The 17,847-nt window shown below is 51.6% G+C and overlaps 7 protein-coding genes across 7 annotated transcripts; 4 read left to right on the top strand and 3 right to left on the bottom strand.

Annotated features, from left to right (window-relative positions):
- Positions 1-87: 87 nt before the first annotated feature.
- N7519_001107 (Mpv17/PMP22 family protein) lies at positions 88-1,240 on the top strand (the record flags this gene model as incomplete). Its single annotated transcript, XM_057287885.1, has 2 exons — positions 88-677; positions 799-1,240. The coding sequence occupies 2 exons, from the start codon at positions 88-90 to the stop codon at positions 1,238-1,240; spliced, it is 1,032 nt and encodes a 343-aa protein (XP_057153968.1).
- Positions 1,241-1,581: 341 nt separating this feature from the next.
- On the top strand, positions 1,582-3,580 carry N7519_001108 (exonuclease V; the record flags this gene model as incomplete). The annotated part of the gene is made up of 2 exons (XM_057287886.1): positions 1,582-2,020; positions 2,145-3,580. The coding sequence occupies 2 exons, from the start codon at positions 1,582-1,584 to the stop codon at positions 3,578-3,580; spliced, it is 1,875 nt and encodes a 624-aa protein (XP_057153969.1).
- A 281-nt stretch (positions 3,581-3,861) lies between these two features.
- Positions 3,862-5,335, bottom strand: N7519_001109 (heme-dependent oxidative N-demethylase family protein; the record flags this gene model as incomplete). The annotated part of the gene is made up of 4 exons (XM_057287887.1): positions 3,862-4,594; positions 4,656-4,895; positions 4,954-5,056; positions 5,128-5,335. 4 exons carry the CDS (start codon positions 5,333-5,335, stop codon positions 3,862-3,864), a joined length of 1,284 nt encoding a protein of 427 aa, XP_057153970.1.
- Positions 5,336-5,857: 522 nt separating this feature from the next.
- N7519_001110 (dolichyl-P-Man:Man(6)GlcNAc(2)-PP-dolichol alpha-1,2-mannosyltransferase) lies at positions 5,858-7,802 on the bottom strand (the record flags this gene model as incomplete). The annotated part of the gene is made up of 4 exons (XM_057287888.1): positions 5,858-6,112; positions 6,174-6,968; positions 7,019-7,691; positions 7,747-7,802. 4 exons carry the CDS (start codon positions 7,800-7,802, stop codon positions 5,858-5,860), a joined length of 1,779 nt encoding a protein of 592 aa, XP_057153971.1.
- Positions 7,803-7,983: 181 nt separating this feature from the next.
- N7519_001111 (RNA-binding snoRNP assembly protein NAF1) lies at positions 7,984-10,002 on the top strand (the record flags this gene model as incomplete). The annotated part of the gene is made up of 1 exon (XM_057287889.1): positions 7,984-10,002. The coding sequence occupies one exon, from the start codon at positions 7,984-7,986 to the stop codon at positions 10,000-10,002; it is 2,019 nt and encodes a 672-aa protein (XP_057153972.1).
- Positions 10,003-10,282: 280 nt separating this feature from the next.
- On the bottom strand, positions 10,283-12,040 carry N7519_001112 (U4/U6-U5 snRNP complex subunit PRP3; the record flags this gene model as incomplete). The annotated part of the gene is made up of 1 exon (XM_057287890.1): positions 10,283-12,040. One exon carries the CDS (start codon positions 12,038-12,040, stop codon positions 10,283-10,285), a length of 1,758 nt encoding a protein of 585 aa, XP_057153973.1.
- A 210-nt stretch (positions 12,041-12,250) lies between these two features.
- Positions 12,251-17,510, top strand: N7519_001113 (DNA-directed RNA polymerase I core subunit RPA190; the record flags this gene model as incomplete). Its single annotated transcript, XM_057287891.1, is given in 6 exon segments — positions 12,251-12,502; positions 12,567-13,064; positions 13,119-15,801; positions 15,897-16,440; positions 16,485-16,917; positions 16,937-17,510. The coding sequence occupies 6 exon segments, from the start codon at positions 12,318-12,320 to the stop codon at positions 17,508-17,510; spliced, it is 4,917 nt and encodes a 1,638-aa protein (XP_057153974.1). The 5' UTR covers positions 12,251-12,317.
- Between the last annotated feature and the right edge of the window lie 337 nt (positions 17,511-17,847).

Raw genomic sequence — 17,847 nt, forward strand, 5'->3', positions numbered from 1 at the left:
TTGTTTTGTCATTCCTGACAACTTTCTCTACTTCCACTTTCAACATTGAACTATTCTCACTTGTAAATAATAGATGTGGCCTTGGACATGAACCCCCTCCGAAATGGCCTCTTATCCAGGGCCTCGACCTCATCTTCAACCTCCACCCTCCGCCGACCGATAACCCCCAGATCCCAACCCCAGGTATTGCGCCAAGCACGCCCACAACGCCGATACAACTCCGACTCCTCCGCAGGGAAGACATCCGGCGACAGAAATACCACACCTGCACACCCATCGCACTCGCACCATTCAACAACCTCACCTCCACCCCGGCTGCCAGACACAACCCCCGCTACAGCGGCAGCCGGAGCAACGACCACACCCGTGCGAAGTCGCGGATTCCGCGAGGTGATAAAGGCCGGCCCGGTGGGGAAGGTGGGAAGATGGTATGCGCGCGTGCAGGAGCAAAAGCCGTACACGACGCAGTTCTGGAGCGCGATCGTTATCTACCTGTGTGGGGATCTGAGCGCGCAGATGCTGTTCCCTTCTGAGGTTCCTGCGCCTGCGAAATCGGACTCGGAAGATGGCGTTGCGGTTCAGGGGGATGGGGGAACTGTGAGCGCGGGTTATGATCCGCTTAGGACGCTGCGGCATTTGTGTGTTGGTGCTGGGTCGAGTATTCCGTCTTATAACTGGTATGTTCTGTGATGTGGGGTTTTGTTATGTGACAGACGACCAATGGTCTCTATCTATTGTTACGATGTCGGGGATATCTGTGTGCGTGTGTACATGTTAACTGACATAACCCGCTCTTAGGTTCATGTTCCTCGGAAACCATTTCAACTATCCGAGCAAGTTCCTGTCGATTTTGACCAAGGTCGTTGTGCAGCAGACGTGCTTTACTCCCGTTTTTAACACGTACTTCTTCAGTGTGCACTCTCTTCTTGCTGGTGCGACGCTCGACGAAACGTGGGAGCGGTTGAAGAAGGCTCTTCCCGTTAGCATCCAAAACAGCGTCAAGCTCTGGCCGGCTGTTACTGCGTTCAGCTTTATGTATGTGCCGGCGCAGTTCCGGAACGTCTTCTCTGGGTGCATTGCGGTCGGCTGGCAGACCTATTTGAGTTGGTTGAACCAGAAGGCTGCTAAGGAGGTTGCGGCTGCTGAGGCGCTTGCTGCGGCAGAGGGGATGAGTGTTGGCGCATTGAATGCTGTTTCTGGGGGGGAATCTGATCTCTGCTGGGACTGCATGAATGCATGAATGCATGAGACGAAGACATAAAAGTAAAGTTGAGGGCCGATTGGATGTATAGATTTATAGAACCCTGCCGAATATTGGCTGGGGATGTTTCTTTTTTTGTTTCAAAGCGATGCATGGGATACCAAGAGCAATTACTTAGATCAATAGACTTCTCTTTTGCTAATTTGCAATTTGCATTCTATGATTCTATGTAATATTCAATATTTCTACAATCATCCAGTATGTGATGGCCGGCCAGTAAGAACAACCGGATTCTTAAGGCAACTCCTCACTTAGGCACATTGCAATGACGCACCCGAACATCAACCCGATCTAGAGCATGATCCCCTCCAGTCGCAGGCATGTCCTGCCCAGAAAGAAATGAGGATGACTCAGACTACGGATCCGACTTCACTCCAGATGAAGAGGATCTGTTAAACGAACTACTGAACAAAGCCGTCGCGGAATACGCGACCGATGCCGACGCCACTTCGATCTCGACACCAACTTGGATCTCGACCCCAACACCGGTCGAACCCATCACCGCACCAAAATCCCCAGAACTCGCCGATCTCGAGTCATTGCAACCGGCAGCTTTAGAAGCACTCGTTGCAGATATCGAGGATGGCGTTGAGCCACCTAGCGTCCGGCTGCCTAAGGTGCTGGGCCGGGAAGGGCCTCGTTCGCCGTGGCGGCAGTGGCAGCCTCGACCAGGTCAGGCGGTTAGATGGGGTGCGAGTGCGAGTGCAATGGGGAGGTCAAATCCGCGCGCTGGTAACAACAACAGGCACAGCCCGTCTGGTATGCTTTCTCGTCTTTACTTTCCCCTTGCCCTTTGCGGTTGATCATCCACACTTTTCCAATAGATTGGACCCATTACATCCAACTTGAATTGAGCTGACGACATCTTCTCCGAAGCGTTTAGTCGAGCACTCTAATTCAACCGAGGGCCGAGAAATAGAACGCGAGCGCAACGCAGCGCGCGCGCTCGAATGGACACAGCAGGATCCCGCGGAGGCGGCGCTCGATACTCGATCCCCCGTTGAACGCTTCCGGCAAGCACCCAACAAAGCGTTCTCGGTGACTGATCTGGTCTCGCCGGCTTGGTGCGAGCTGCAGTACTGGTTCACGTTGACGAAACATGGGCGGAAGAAGAGGACTGCTGCTATGAAGAAGGGAAGCTCCATGCACAAAACGCTCGAAGATGAGATTTACACTACTGTTCCCGTGGAAATCACGACTAAAGAGGACGCGTGGGGTCTCAGGATATGGAATGTTATCCAGGGACTGCGCATGCTGCGCGAGTATGGCGTTACGCGTGAGCTGGAGGTTTGGGGCGTTGTCGATGGGGAATTTGTCAATGGCATTATTGATCAGTTGTCCTATGAGTGTCCTGATTCGGAGCTTGAGGCTACTGCCGCTGGGTACTATGCAGATGTTGTAGCGTCGCGCGCTGCGCTGCCGGAGTATCAGATGTCCTTGTCGGACTTTTTGCTTTCTTCTTCGCAAGGCGGAATGAAGCTTTCTGACCTTGGACAGAATGGAGATGAGGAAACGGGGCATGTTGAGCAGGAACTGCCTGCAGAAGTCTATAACCTGCCCCGGATTTATTTGACAGACGTGAAGACGAAGGGTAACCGATCACTCCCGAATGTCAAAAGTTCAGGGTTCCGGCCTACTCTTCTTCAGCTGCAACTCTACTACCATATGCTCAACCGGCTGATCACGAGCGACGATGTCACTATTGACCTCCTGGCCGCTCGTTACGACTTCGACGCCGAGAAACCGTTCACGAACGCCTTCGTCTCGGAGGTTGGCGGCCTGAACGACCAATTCTTCGACGCTCTCTCTTCCCAAGAATCCGAACAGAACGAGGGTCCTCCTACTGCTAGCCAGGACTCGACCGGCATGCTCCTAACACACAACAACCTTTCCCGTCTTTGGAGTCTCATGATACAACAACTCCGTCTCACATTCCTTCCCGAAAATTCCTCCGACACGCGATCTATCGCACCATCTATCCCTTCAACTTCCCAGCCAGAGCTCTTGGAAGAATACTCAACCCTCCTCTCCCCGGTGCTCACAGCTAGATATCTCTCGTCCGCCGCCAACGAAGACCAAGAGAGACAGCTTATCGGAAGCCGATCTTTCCTCTTCGATCCGACATCCCTCACCTCCTACCTCAGTGACCAGATGACCTGGTGGCGCGGCAAGCGAGATCCTCGCGGTGTGGATATCATAGACGCGTGGAAATGTCGGATCTGCGAGTTCCGTGATGAATGCTCCTGGCGTGAGGAGCGTGAGATGGCTTACGCGAGACGGGGTGGAGGTCGAAGAGCTGGGCCCATTGCGGATATATGATTTGTCTTGGTTGAGTCTGAGTTACGTTAAATGAATTCAGCGAGTGTAAGAATATGGAGTTGGTCCCCTCTGAGCATGCTCTTTTACTACATTTGTTGTGCCTGTCGAGGTCATTTGGATACACGGCTTAGAGATCAAGCCCAGGCATTGCACTAATTGCATATAATAGCCATGATATTGGAAAGAAACATCAAAATAATCGAATAAACGAAAGACATCATTCATGAAACCCGTAACCACATCGCACTCAAAGAGGGTAACTCCTAACCTCATCCTCCCTCTCAACCTCCAATCCCCCCCTCAACCTGCACTCTATGCTTCTCATCCAGAAACTCCAACAAAACGTCCTGATACTTCTCCTTCCCCTTATACCGACCAACATCATCCCCCCAACTCCTGATCGCATCCGCCAAACGCCCTGGGACATAAGGCTCCTCAACAATGGCAGTAATAGGCTCAAAATAAGTCCGAATGGTAAAAACCACCGCGCCAGATCTCGGCAATCTCCTCAACGACTGCCTCTCCGAGCGAAAGAAATGATTCTCAATCGCGCGGTTCTTCTCCGCCGTATTCCACGACACCGTCTCCGCATCCTCAGACCCAATACTATGCGACCACGCCAGGTTATCGTCCACCTGGATGAAATAGTTATTCCGCAGAACGGGCTCTTCGGGTCGTAGTCGCCGGAAGAAATTCAGCATCCCTTTCTCCAGCTTGCTCTTGAATTGCGGCACGTCGCCTGATGTGTGGATTTCAGATAGTCGCATCCCGAATTTGTCGCTCAGTCGCCAGAACCCCGCTAGCAGGATCGCCCCGGCTAACAGGTAGTATTCGCCGTCTGCTCGCTCGATCATGAGCGCTAGGTCGTCTTGGACGAGTCGCGCTGCTGTCGCCATTGGGTCCTCTGGCAGTGGGCGTTGGGTTATGTTGAAGGTTTCGTTGGTTACTTTGTTGGTTATTCCCGTTGTGGTCTTGGTGAACATGCTTGGGTATCTTTCGGGGAGGTAGGCGCATCTGGTGGGAGGGGTGTTAGGGGGTTCTTGGATATACGTCGGTATGCTTTGATTGCTCTTACAGTTCTTCCAGTAGTTCGATTGCAGAATCCATTGCCTCTGGTGCTGTATGGCAGCATTTGCTCCCGCGCTCTTTGACGCGGCGTGCTTTGTCGGCGTGGTATTTCAGATAGTGGTTGTCGAGCTCTGTGTTCGGGATATATGAGGTCAATGGGCTGGCTGGCATGCTACTATCGAAGAACGACTCACCGATCCATTCGTCCCATTTCATGCTTCTTAGACCCAGCGTGATGTAGTACTTTCTGCCAGAAAAGGTTAGAAGACGGCCAGAAATATCTTCAATGGATTTGTTCAACATACGGGCCATATCTAAACGGCCGGTAGGGAATTGGCTTTGTCGAGTGGACATCCCAGTCTGGGTATGGGGCTGCTGTTGGCCGTTTGAAATCCGATGGAGTCCATTCTACATGGATGTAGCAATAGTCAGTGAGTCTTCCTCATTCTTGTATGTGCTCATATCCCGCATTTACTTACCACCCGGTGGCCTGGTTACCTTCCCTCTCACACCTGCAGTGGGTTTCTCTAGATCACTTCTCGAAGCTCTGGCTCTGGCTGTCCACTTGCGCGAGACCAAGATAACAAGCCATACACAGATACTGAGAATGAGAGAGACATCCACAACTTTCTTCGTCGGGGTCGATAAGATAGTTCCCCATAGGGATTCAGGTGTCGACATGGTCATCGCAAGTTACTCCTAGGCAGTACCTAGCTCGAGGATACATTGAGAATAGAAAGTCGAAGATCAAAAGTTGTTTTAGTGTATAGTGAACGCAAATCGGATCGCCCTTATCAAGTCTGGAATGCGGAGAAGGTTATTAACTGTCTACATAGATGGTTCTGTCATGCGAGATGCAGTGTTAATCCGATACGAGATAGGACGTCTTTGGTCAACATGTTAATTGTGGCTGAGGGTAGAGACTATCTTGTCTGGGGAAGAGGGGACGCCGTCTTTTTCGAGCTGTCAGATCCGGGACTGCATGATCTCTGTCCGTGGATTGTCTGTCGTTGGTGTCAGGCGAAGCGGAGTGAGGGTTATCTGCGGAGAAAAGCCAAAAGTCCATAGGGATATTTTGTCCCGATTGGGAAAGGTGACGCTACACTTGTACTTGATAACCTCATGTGTTACTTATCTGCTTACATTCGATGCGAGTGGATTCCGTGTTCATATTCTTACATAATTATTCTAGAGGTTTTGTTCCTGGATCTATACATGGCCTGGCACTCTTCGTTGGAGAAGACAGTATTCTCCCCATTTGCGTCGGAAGCGAGCTGGCATGACTGGGAAATCAGGAATCCAGATCAACCGACCCAGCAGACCTGTTTGAGACGCATCGAGGAAGCTTGCGCAGGAAAGCGTTTCCCACTGCGCCTTGTCTAGGAGGTAATGGGGCTCTAGCTCGGTTGCATCGTGACCAGGGAAGTAAGAGTCAACCAGGAAAGAACATTGAGAGATATCCGTCTGTCATAAAGTCAGCAAAGAGACAGGAATAATCGTTCCAACGCCACGCTGAGACACTTACGTATTTGCTAGGATCCTCGATGTTGAGATCATTCATGCCAGATGGGATCTGTGAGGCACCATCCAGACGTCCAAGATAACTCGGTGCATCTGGGAACTCGCCCGGAAGTAGTCCTCGGAATTCACTTCGGATGAACTTGGCGCGCATGTCGTTGGGAAGGAAATATGATGACGGGAAGCGATACCACTCCTTACCGAAACACACCGAGTCTCCTGCCTGCGCGATATCCACACTCTGTAGGGGCTCGAACACCTTCAACGGAGCGTTATAAGCCGTAACCATCCCTAGAGTGCGCAGCATGCCGGCATTCAGACCAACTAGGACAACCGACATGGCTGCTGCAATCTTTAGTTTAGTTGGTACGCGGCCGATCAGTTCCTTCTGGTTAGTAGAGCCAAGGTAGGTCAGGATAATATGGAAGCTCAAAGCCGCGCTAAGTGCCAGAAACGGGTATGCTGGGTACATAAACCGCTCTTCCTTGTGTGGCTGGACTGAGAAAATCCCGAACCACATATAGAATGGAGCGACCAGGGTCATGGACCGCAATGAGGTCTGCAAGGAGGTAGTGTGTGATCGAAAAACGACCTGGAAAAGCAGGAGGGGCGCGGATAGCATGGCGAGAACAAACCAGACATTGAAGTTGAGCAAGAGGTTTCGAACATAGAACGTCCACGGCTCAGTTCCAAAGATATCCGGTCCCTTACCTTCTCCTCCCAAAATGTTGTATGCAACAATGTTCCAAGGCACGAGAACGAGCTTTCGAAAGAAAGCGTAGTCAACTGCAACTTCAAGAGCCTGGGATATATCTTAGTAAAGACATTGACACCAAGTAGAATGTCACATACCAGAATTGACACACAACGGATGATGCCATCAAAGACATTGTACACTAGTGACCCAACGGATCCAGACATGAAACTAACAATAGCCTCCTCAGCCAAAAAAGGAACAATGAGAGCACCGGCAAAGGGCCACCCAACAATTGTTCCCAGCCCAAACCACATGATGCCCTGCGCTGTTTTCCGGCCATTCTTCCAATCCAGGAACGAAGCCAGACCGAGCATAGACATATACATGGTAAAAGTAGAGGGCAAAAAGGCGGTCGAAGCATGAAACATGCCAGGGCTCAGTGTGATGATCATGACAAACAAGAGACCGATGCGGGGACTGAGTGTACGACATATCGCAGAGTATAGTCGAGTCTGGCAGGCGGCGCACATAAATGCAAGAGATAGGCGAATTGTATAGAATTCAGCTGTCTTGCTGTGGACCACCAAAGACCCGATCTTGCCTACAACAGCATGGAGGGACACGTAGAGCCAGCTCCGGATAGAATAAACCGGGGAATATTCCCAGGTTTGAAGACCATATCCATGTTGCAGATAATGTGTAGGTTCCCAAAAATTGAAGACCTCATCACAATCTTGAATTGGAGAGAATATTGCGGCGAAAGTGTTGGCAATTAGGCATAGGTAGAGAGTGATGTTGAGGGGAATGTAGAAGGGAGCTGGTGGGGGTCTATGCATAGGTTAGCTTCATTCATGTATGATTCCGCACGGATCCATATACATACTGCTTCTTTGTCCGAGGTTTATGGGCATCCCCCGATGCATTGTCGTTCCCTGCCATCTTGCAAGTTGGAGTTAGCTACGTAGGTGAGTCGAAAGGCGACAGAGCTGCGATAACCGATAAGACCATCTTGACCGCCCATGCGGAGTCTGGCAAAATAAAAAAAAGTTTCCCGTCCGACTTTTGATCTTTCAAGTTGAATTGGTTTTTATACAATAAATATTTGGACTGAAGATCCAATATGGACGGACATCAGAATCCCTCAAATGAGACAGGTGCTGGTGAAGGCCCTGCCCCGAAAAAGCCCTGTCTTATCGAGACGCCTATCGCAGGGACCCCAGACAACGGCAGCGATTTCTATAACACTCCCTTGGCTGCAGGTACACCAGAGATGGGTACAACTAGCTTGGATGCTGGAAACAGCGAAGCTGAGCCTTCCACTTCCTCCAAGCCAAGCAATATGATCCCCGGATTGAACCTTATCCACCACCCCTCCGAACAAGAAACTGGCTCGCAGTTGACCGAACACACAATCAAGCGAGAGCAAGATCAACCAGTGAACCACCAAGAATCCGAGACAGAGATCAAGCGGGAGGAAACCCAGCACACCTCTCAGGCCGAGCCCACCGAGGCAGTTATTAAGGAGGAGGAGACAGAGGCAAACCAAATCAAAATTGAGCCCACTGCTCCCCTCGGCGAAGCTATGGATGTCGAGCAATATACTCGCGAAGACAATATGATCGAAGCCACTGGACAGGCTGGCGACGACAATGGAGAGGAGCACCCTGAGTGGGAGGTTGACTCTTCCCCGTACGAGTCATCTTCAGACAGCTCTGATTCCTCTGACTCCGATGATAGTGACGATGAAGACTACCCCATCCTCAGCCCCGAGGAGCAAGCACAGATTCTGATGCGAGCGGAAGGTGGCTCTGATGACGAGGGAGACGGCAAGGGGAAATCAGGCGGGAAACTGCGGACAACCAACGAGATCGAACAGGAGATCCTGCCTGTCCCTGACGTTAATATCACCCCGGAGATGAAGATTGTGTTCCTCGGCAAAGTTCATGCGGCTATCGATAACAATGTTCTTATCGAGGCCAATACCTCTGGAGAATATCAGGTACTTGAGTCGGGCTCCTTGCTCTGCTCTGAAGATCGCCAGATCATGGGTGTAGTAGCAGAGACCCTGGGCAGAGTGGAGAATCCTCTGTATACCGTCGCGTTCGCCACAGCCGCCGAAGTTCAGGAAAAAGGCTTAGTCAAGGGCAAGGATATTTTCTATGTTGAGGAGCACTCCACCTTTGTGTTCACCCAGCCGCTCAAGGGCATGAAGGGAAGCGACGCCTCCAACTTCCATGACGAGGAAATTGCCGAAGAAGAGATGGAATTCTCTGACGATGAGGCGGAAGCTGAATACAAGCGGAAGCTGAAGCAGAAGAGACAGGAGCGAAAGGAAGCCAGAGAAGGCCCCAAAGGCAAAAAGCCAGCCCCAGGACCTTCAAAATTGAACCAGACCGAGCTCAACTACGATGACGCCGGAGCTGAGGATGGCTATACCCCTCTTGCCCGCCCTACCAACCTCTACGAGATGATGAATACTCGCGAGCCACCAGTTGAAGGCAACGAGCGTGGCGGGTTCCGTGGCGGAAGAGGTCGTGGCCGCGGTGACCGTGGACGTGGAGGACGAGGCAGAGGCGGACGCGGAGGAAGGGAGTGGGACCAGGACCGTCGGCCCCAGCAGGCCAGCGGCTCGACCCACGAGTCTCAGCCTCAACCTCAAGCTCAGCCCGCTGCTCCTTACGGCCAGCCAATGTACCAGCAACCACAGCAGCCATACGGTGTTCCCCAGCCCTTCGCCGCGTATGCGCAATACGCACAGCAGCAAGCCCAGAACCCGCAACAGCCGCAATTCGGCCAAGGTGGAGCGCAGACACCGATGCCCTTCCAGTTCTCCCCATATCCGGCCTTCCAACAACCGCAACCCAATAACTTCCAGAACGTCCAACAGGGTGCTTCCCAATTCAATCCTCAATCCATGGCTATGTTGCAGCAACAACAGCAGCAACAATTCCTGCAGCTTTTGCAACACCAGCAGCTTTACCAACAGTCTCAACAGCATTACCAACAGCCCCAGCCTCAACAGCAACAGCATCAGCCTCCCCAGGCCCAAACTCCGGCTATGAACTTTGACCAAGTGAAAGCCCAGCTGGACCTGCTGCGAAACCTGAGCGGCGGCAGCCAGGGTCCTCCTCCTTCCTGATAACTTTGTTTTCCATATATGTTCTTCTGTGATATCCTAGTAACAAATATTTGCTTTGCATACGGAGCGGGGTTTATGTGGGCATGGAAATTTTGTGTTCGATTAAAAGTTTTTCATAGCTCTAATTGAGTGTCTGTTTTGAACAATTTACGGTGCCTATGGGACAGTAGACAATAAAAGTCTGAGGCATCATGCGTATGAATGATAATGGCTATGAAGCAAGTTCGCTATCTGTAAAAGTACAATAGACCTAGACTTTGATTATCAGCCGTAGGAAATGTTAATATTCAGCTGGCTTGGCACTCTTCGCCAGCGTCCAGAAGTTCTCCATCTTGGCTCGGGACAGGGCTGCTTTGGCAGCAGAGTCTGTTTCACAGATACGAGCACCAAACCATTTCCTGAAGGCCCGGCCTTTGGTCTGACCTTCCCATAGGAGATTACATGTATTCGCGCTGAAATCCCGGGGCTCTCCTTTATCATCTTCAGTGGATAACCAGGAAACTTTAGCTTCGGGGCTGTCTGCAGGTACTCGATCAGATCCAGGGTTTTCGGTCCAATCAATGCGGTTCAACATCAGCTTTCGGTAATTTTTGATGGAGTGCTGGCCGCCCTCGACAATCACCAGGTTGAACCGGGGATGCATGACACACATGCCCGTCAGATTATTTTGATCTGCGTTTTTGCCGATCTTGAAGCGGTTCCGGCCGCTCGCCAGACTGTCAATTCGATACACAGATTGGAAGATGCCCAATGAGGCGTCCTTTTCCTTCTGAGCTTCCAACTTCTCGCGCCGTTGCTCCTTAGTCAGTTTGCGCTCTTCGTTCGCCATCTCGTGCGCCTCCTTCCGATCTGCGATCTCTCTGGTCACGCGAGCTTCCACAGCCGTGGGATCCTTCACAGCTTGTTCTCCCAACACCCGCATGAGATTGGATTTCTTGACCTTTGGAGGCGGTGCTTCCACGAGTCCCAGTCTGATCTTGGCTTGCTGTTCCTTCAAATCTGCCATGCGTCGCTGCCGCCGAACCTTGGCTTGTTCTTTCGGCGTAAGGAACATGGGCTTTTGCGCAGGCATGTGCTTTTCTTGCGGAGGTTCCAGCTCAATAGGATGCTGGACATAGCTGGTGAGGGTATCAAGTTTGATGTTTTCCTGGTGATCAATTGCGTCATAGTCGCTGCCATCAACTAACTTTGCATCCCACCACTCTACAGCGGGCGGAGCAGGAACAAGGAATGCCTTTTCCACATCGATATCCTCGTCAAGTCCGGCCTGTCGCGATTTCTCTGCAATTCTTTTCTTCATAGCCTCCAGCTGTGCCTGTCTGCGTAGAGCCGCTGCCTGTTGGATGTATTTGCCCTTCTGATTGAAAAGGAGCTCTCGTGTTTTTCGAGGCTTTGCAATCGTTGCTTTGGGATTGATAGCCGGGTCGAAGTAAGGGTTATTCTTGATTTCCTCAACAGATGGACCAGACAGATCAAGCTGGGGCCCACCGGCACGTTTTGGTTTAGTCTGTCGCCCATTCGCACCACGATATTCCGGGGTAGTGTCAGAGAGAAGCGCAGGATGAAGGCCAACGTCCAGACCACCGCGAGCCTTGGACATGCCCTCGTCGTCATGCGCCGGTGGTTGATAGGACGGTACGGGTGCACTGGGTCGTGGCTGAGAGGGGGCGCTGGCTCGTTGAGTAGCTGCAGCAACTCGAGCTTTCATTTGTTCTAGCTTCGACATCCCAGGAGCAGGAGGTGGCGGGGGAGGACTTGCGGAATCCGGTGCGGGTGGTGCGGGTGGTGCTGGAGGCCCTGGAGGTGCTGGCGGCGTTGGTGTCGCTCTCACACCACCATGCGCCTGTAGACGAGCGCGCACAGCTTCTGCCTTTGCCCTTGCTTCTGCCATAATTTTCGCAATATCTGGCTTGCCCGGGGCAGCACCTCCTTGACCTGGTACTGGGGACCCATGGTTGGAGCGGGTCCTTTTCTGAGAGTTGTCGTGTTGATCCTCAGGGTGAGGACGCTTCAGCGCGTTACCCGATGCGTCGGCCATGATGTAGATGGCTTCACACGCGCTCGGTCTCCAGGCGATAGGAAAATAGAAAAACGTGGAATGAGCGAAGGATAGACAAGCAGCAGGAATTGTGCATGACAAGAGTAGTCCACGCAGAAACCCAAAAAGGGTAAGGCGGTGGAGACGGGCAGAAAAGAAGTTGCTCCTCCGGAAAAAAAAAAGTTCGCTCCAGAACTAAAAGCACTTGGAGGTCTGAATCCGAGCACTTGATTTCGTGCGCCAGCGTTTTCTGTTGCTCAAGGAGCTGCAGGCTACAATGGCAACTTTTGCGCGCCCGGTCGCCTCGACCATTAATGGCGTCGACTTCAATGTCTACTCCGAGGAAGAGATTAAAGCTCTCTCGGTGAAAAGAATTCACAATACGCCGACTTTGGATTCATTTAACAATCCTGTTCCTGGTGGTCTTCAAGACCCTGCTATGGGCGCTTGGGGAGATCATGTGTAAGTCTTGAATCAATCAGTATACTGTTCAATCTTTAACGTGAGAGATTTTCTTATTCTACAGATGCACTACCTGTCGCCAGAACTCTTTCACTTGTACCGGACATCCTGGACACATTGAGCTGCCAGTACCCTTCTATAATGTCACCTTCTTCGATCACATCTTCCGCCTCCTGCGAGCACAATGTGTGTACTGTCTTCGCCTGCAGATGGGTCGCAACCAGGTCAACATGTACACCTGCAAATTGCGCCTTCTGCAATATGGATTGGTCGACGAAGTCGCTGTTGTCGATGCGATGGGAGCCGTCAAAGGTGCCAAATCAAAGGCCACCAAGGGCAAGGAAGACGATTCAGACGACTCAGACAATCCCGATGATGATGACTACATGCAAAAGAGGACTGATTATGTCACTCGGCGCATCCGCGAAGCCAAGAAGGAGGGCAAATTGGACGGATTGATGCCTGGCGGACAGAACCCTATTGCCGCAGAAGCCAGACGGGAGTTGATCAAAGCCTTCTTCAAGGATATCAACGGATTCAAGAAATGTGTCGGCTGCAGCGGGTACGTTATATCCCTCGACCCTGACTTTGGCTTTCCCGGCTAACATTATGGCAGAGTATCCCCCTCCTATAAAAAGGATCGCTACAACAAAATCTTCCGAAAGCAATTACCCGAGAAGCAGAAGCTTGCAATGCTGCAAGGAGGATTCCAGGCACCGAATACCATGGTCCTTCTCGAGCAAGAAAGGAACGCCAAGTCCAAGAATACTGTTTCCGAGGTCCACGGAGCCGAAGAGGAAATCCGCCGTGGTGTGGCTGTCGTGCAGGAGGCACAAGGATCGACCGGTCAAGAATTCATGTCTTCTTCCGAAGTCTATGGAGCTCTTCATCTTCTCTTCCAGAAGGAAAGTGAGATCCTGCAGCTTGTCTACAATTCTAGGCCTGTGCCCAAGGGAGTGAAAGCTATATCGGCAGACATGTTCTTCATCAAGAGTATTCTGGTGCCGCCAAACAAATACCGCCCCGCAGTCCAGCAGGGTGCCGGAACAGTCATGGAGGCACAGCAAAACACTTCGTTCAATGCGATTTTGAAGGGCTGTGACACCATCAACCAAATCAGCAAGGAGATCCAAAACGAGGAAGAGAAGACCATGTCCCGTGCGCGGAACTACAGTGATCTCCTTCAAGCTATCGTTCAACTCCAAGATGTGGTCAACGGGTTGATTGACCGCGATCGTACCTCGGTCACCGGATCAGCTGCCTTATCACAGCCGAACGGTATCAAGCAGATTCTGGAGAAGAAGGAAGGTCTGTTCCGAAAGAACATGATGGGCAAGCGTGTCAACTTTGCTGCTCGTAGTGTTATCTCACCCGATCCCAACATCGAACCCAATGAGATTGGTGTACCCCTTGTCTTCGCCAAGAAGTTGACTTTCCCTGAACCTGTGACAAACCACAACTTCTGGGAGTTGAAGGAGGCTGTTATCAACGGTCCCGACAAATACCCCGGAGCCTCTTCCATCGAGAACGAGAATGGACAAGTCATCAATCTCAAGTTCAAGAACCTGGAAGAGCGGACAGCCCTTGCCAACCAACTGCTCGCACCGTCAAATTGGCGCCAGAAAGGTTCGCGCAACAAGAAGGTCTACCGTCATCTCACCACCGGTGATTACGTCTTGATGAACCGTCAGCCCACTCTGCACAAACCCTCCATCATGGGTCACAAGGCTCGTGTCCTTCCCAATGAGCGGGTTATTCGCATGCACTACGCCAATTGTAACACCTATAACGCCGATTTCGATGGTGACGAGATGAACATGCATTTCCCTCAAAATGAGCTTGCTCAAGCCGAAGCCAGAATGTTGGCAGACGCCGACCACCAGTATCTCGTTGCCACATCAGGGAAACCGCTGAGAGGTCTGATTCAAGATCATATTTCCATGGGAACGTGGGTTACATGCCGTGACAGCTTCTATGACGAGGAGGATTACCACCAGTTGTTGTACAGTTGCTTGAGACCGGAACATTCGCATATTGTCAGTGACCGGATCCAACTGGTCGAGCCTGCCATGCGAAAGCCCAAGTGCCTATGGACCGGAAAGCAGATTATCACGACAATCCTCAAGAACATCCAACCCCCAGAGCGAGGTGGTTTGACCTTGAAGAGCAAGTCTTCAACCCCTGGCGAACGATGGGGTGAGAACAACGAAGAAGGAGAGGTTATCTTCCAGGATGGAGAGTACCTTTGTGGTATTCTCGATAAAAAACAGCTCGGTCCCACCGCCGGTGGTCTCATCGATGCTGTCCATGAAGTTTATGGATACAGCACTGCTGGCAAGCTCATCGGTATTCTTGGAAGACTCCTCACTCGCGTCCTGAACCTGCGTGGCTTCAGTTGTGGTATCGACGATCTTCGATTGACTAAGGAGGGTGACCGTATCCGCAAGGAGAAGTTGGCCACTGCTCCTCAGATGGGCCGCGAAGTTGCTCTGAAGTATGTGACCTTGGACCAGGTTCCTGGTGACCAGACTGCCGAGTTGAACCGACGATTGGAGGAGGTTCTTCGCGATGACGACAAGCAAAGTGGCCTGGATAGCGTTTCTAACGCCCGGTCTGCCAAGCTCTCTTCTGAAATCACCAGCGCGTGTCTCCCGTCCGGTCTTGCTAAACCTTTTCCCTGGAACCAAATGCAGTCTATGACGATATCTGGAGCCAAGGGATCCGGCGTTAACGCCAACCTGATTTCTTGCAATCTCGGCCAGCAGGTTCTTGAAGGTCGCCGTGTACCACTCATGATCAGTGGAAAGACTCTTCCGTCATTCAAGGCCTTCGAAACCCACCCGATGGCTGGTGGTTACGTCTCTGGTCGTTTCTTGACCGGAATCAAGCCTCAAGAATACTACTTCCACGCCATGGCTGGTCGTGAGGGTCTGATTGATACTGCTGTCAAGACATCTAGATCTGGTTACCTGCAACGTTGTTTGATCAAGGGTATGGAAGGCCTCAAGGCTGAATACGATTCCTCTGTTCGTGAAGCGTCAGATGGCTCCGTTGTCCAGTTCTTGTACGGAGAGGACGGTCTCGATATCACCAAACAAGTGCACCTGAACGACTTTGACTTCCTTGCTCAGAACCACATCTCCATTTCCAAGCAAGTCCAAGCAGATGATTACCACAAATTGGCGAAGGAGGATGTTACGACTTGGCACAAGGACGCCATGAAAGCGGTCCGCAAGACCGGAAAGATTGATGCTGTGGACCCTGTGTTGTCTCACTTCCCCCTGGAGGAAACCTTGGAAGTACATCAGAAGCGTTCGCCCAAGAGCTAAAGAAGGTATGGACTCGCTATCTCTTCCCTAATATTCTTTCCAATGCTAACAGCTTTTGAAAATAGTACGCGGATGTCAACAAGAACAAGCTCATTAAAGACAAGAAGAAGAACATCGAGGGCAAGGTCTCCAAGAAGACCTTCGAGGCCTTGATGAACATGAAGTACATGAAGTCCATCATTGACCCCGGTGAGGCGGTCGGAATTATGGCCGGTCAATCCGTCGGAGAGCCGTCCACGCAGATGACTCTCAACACCTTCCATTTGGCTGGTCACTCGGCAAAGAACGTCACACTGGGTATCCCCCGTCTACGTGAAATTGTTATGACTGCAAGTGCCAAGATTATGACACCTACGATGACTCTTCTTCTGAACGAGGAAATCTCTAAAGAGGACTCGGAGAAATTCGCCAAGGCCATCAGCAAACTGAGCATTGCTGAACTTGTTGACAAGGTGCAAGTCAGGGAACGCATTGGCTCAGGCATTGGCCACTCCAAGGCCAAGATCTACGACATCGAGATCGACTTCTTCCCGTCTGAAGAATACACCAAGGAATACGCCATTGAGACAAAGGATGTTCTGATTGCTCTGGAATCCAAGCTCATCCCCGGTTGGTGAGACTCACCAAGGCTGAGCTCAAGAAGCGCAACGAAGAGAAGAAGGGCGTCAAGGGCACGACTTCTCAGCCTGAAATCGGTGTTTCAGTCGGTAGAATCGCGGAGGCACCGAGAGGCGCCGACTCCGAGGCCCAGCCAGCCGACGACGACAATGAAGATGATGAGGACGATGCCAAGCGGGCCGCCAGCGCTCAGAACAGGGGCAACCAGGTCTCCTACGAAGAACCCGACGCCGGCGAGCAGGATATCATCAAACGCCAAGACAGCCCTGACGACGAAGAAGACGAAGATGAAAGCAGCAAGCCTGCCAAGGCCACTCGTGACGTGCAAATGAAGGACAGCTCCGACTCCGACTCCGAGGATGAGTCCGACGACGAGACCGCCCAAGACAGCAAGGCGCGCGAGGAGGATGTCATGGGCAAGTTCGAGGAGATCACGAAGTTCAAGTTCGACCCGAAGAAGGGCAACACGTGCACCATCCAACTGCAGTACGACGTCGAGACCCCCTAAGCTTCTCCTCCTTCCCCTGGTTGAGAAGGCTCTCCACCTCGCCGTCATCCAGTGTATTCCCGGCATGGGCAACTGCGTCTTCGTCGAGGCTGACGAGGCGAAGGGTGATCCCGCCAACATCATCACCGAGGGTGTCAACCTTCTCGCCATGCGCGACTACCAGGATATCATCAAGCCCCACTCGATCTACACCAACTCCATCCACGACATGCTCAACCTGTACGGTGTCGAAGCTGCTCGTGGCACCATCGTCCGCGAAATGGATGCCGTTTTCAAGGGTCACAGTATCTCCGTTGACAACCGTCACTTGAACTTGATCGGTGATGTGATGACACAGTCCGGTGGCTTCAAGGCGTTCAGTCGTAACGGCTTGGTCAAGGATGCCTCGTCTGCTTTCGCTCGGGCCAGTTTCGAGACTACTGTCGGTGCCCTGAAGGACGTTGTGCTCGAGAGAGGTAATGATAACCTCAAGAGTCCTAGTAGCAGAATTGTTGTTGGCCGTGTCGGTACCGTCGGCACTGGTTCGTTCGACATTCTTGCTCCTGTAGCATAGTCTCTGACTGGACGGAGTTCTGAAATGTGTATTCTTGTTTTTCCCTCATGTGTATATTGTATTTATGCAAAGCTCTTGTTATTTCTTTCGTGTTTTCGCTTCATCTTTGATGTGTCGATGATCTGGAGTTTGTCTTTGTGCAGCGGAACCAAAAAGTCCTGTTCATATTAGCATCTTGACTAGTTCGATAAATAGATCTTTCCTAAGTAATGATGTTATAACGTGGCCTATGCTTCTTTTATTCTCCATAGGTATAGTCTCGGACTACCTCAAGGGCTCTACATATACCATATACCCCGCAAAAGCCCCCGCGATGAAAAACGGCTGATACATCCTT

The sequence above is a fragment of the Penicillium mononematosum genome (assembly GCF_028829835.1).
Source record: "Penicillium mononematosum strain IBT 11891 chromosome Unknown utg000001l:1.0-4488741.0:1.0-4491989.0, whole genome shotgun sequence".
NCBI classification, from domain to species: domain Eukaryota; kingdom Fungi; phylum Ascomycota; class Eurotiomycetes; order Eurotiales; family Aspergillaceae; genus Penicillium; species Penicillium mononematosum.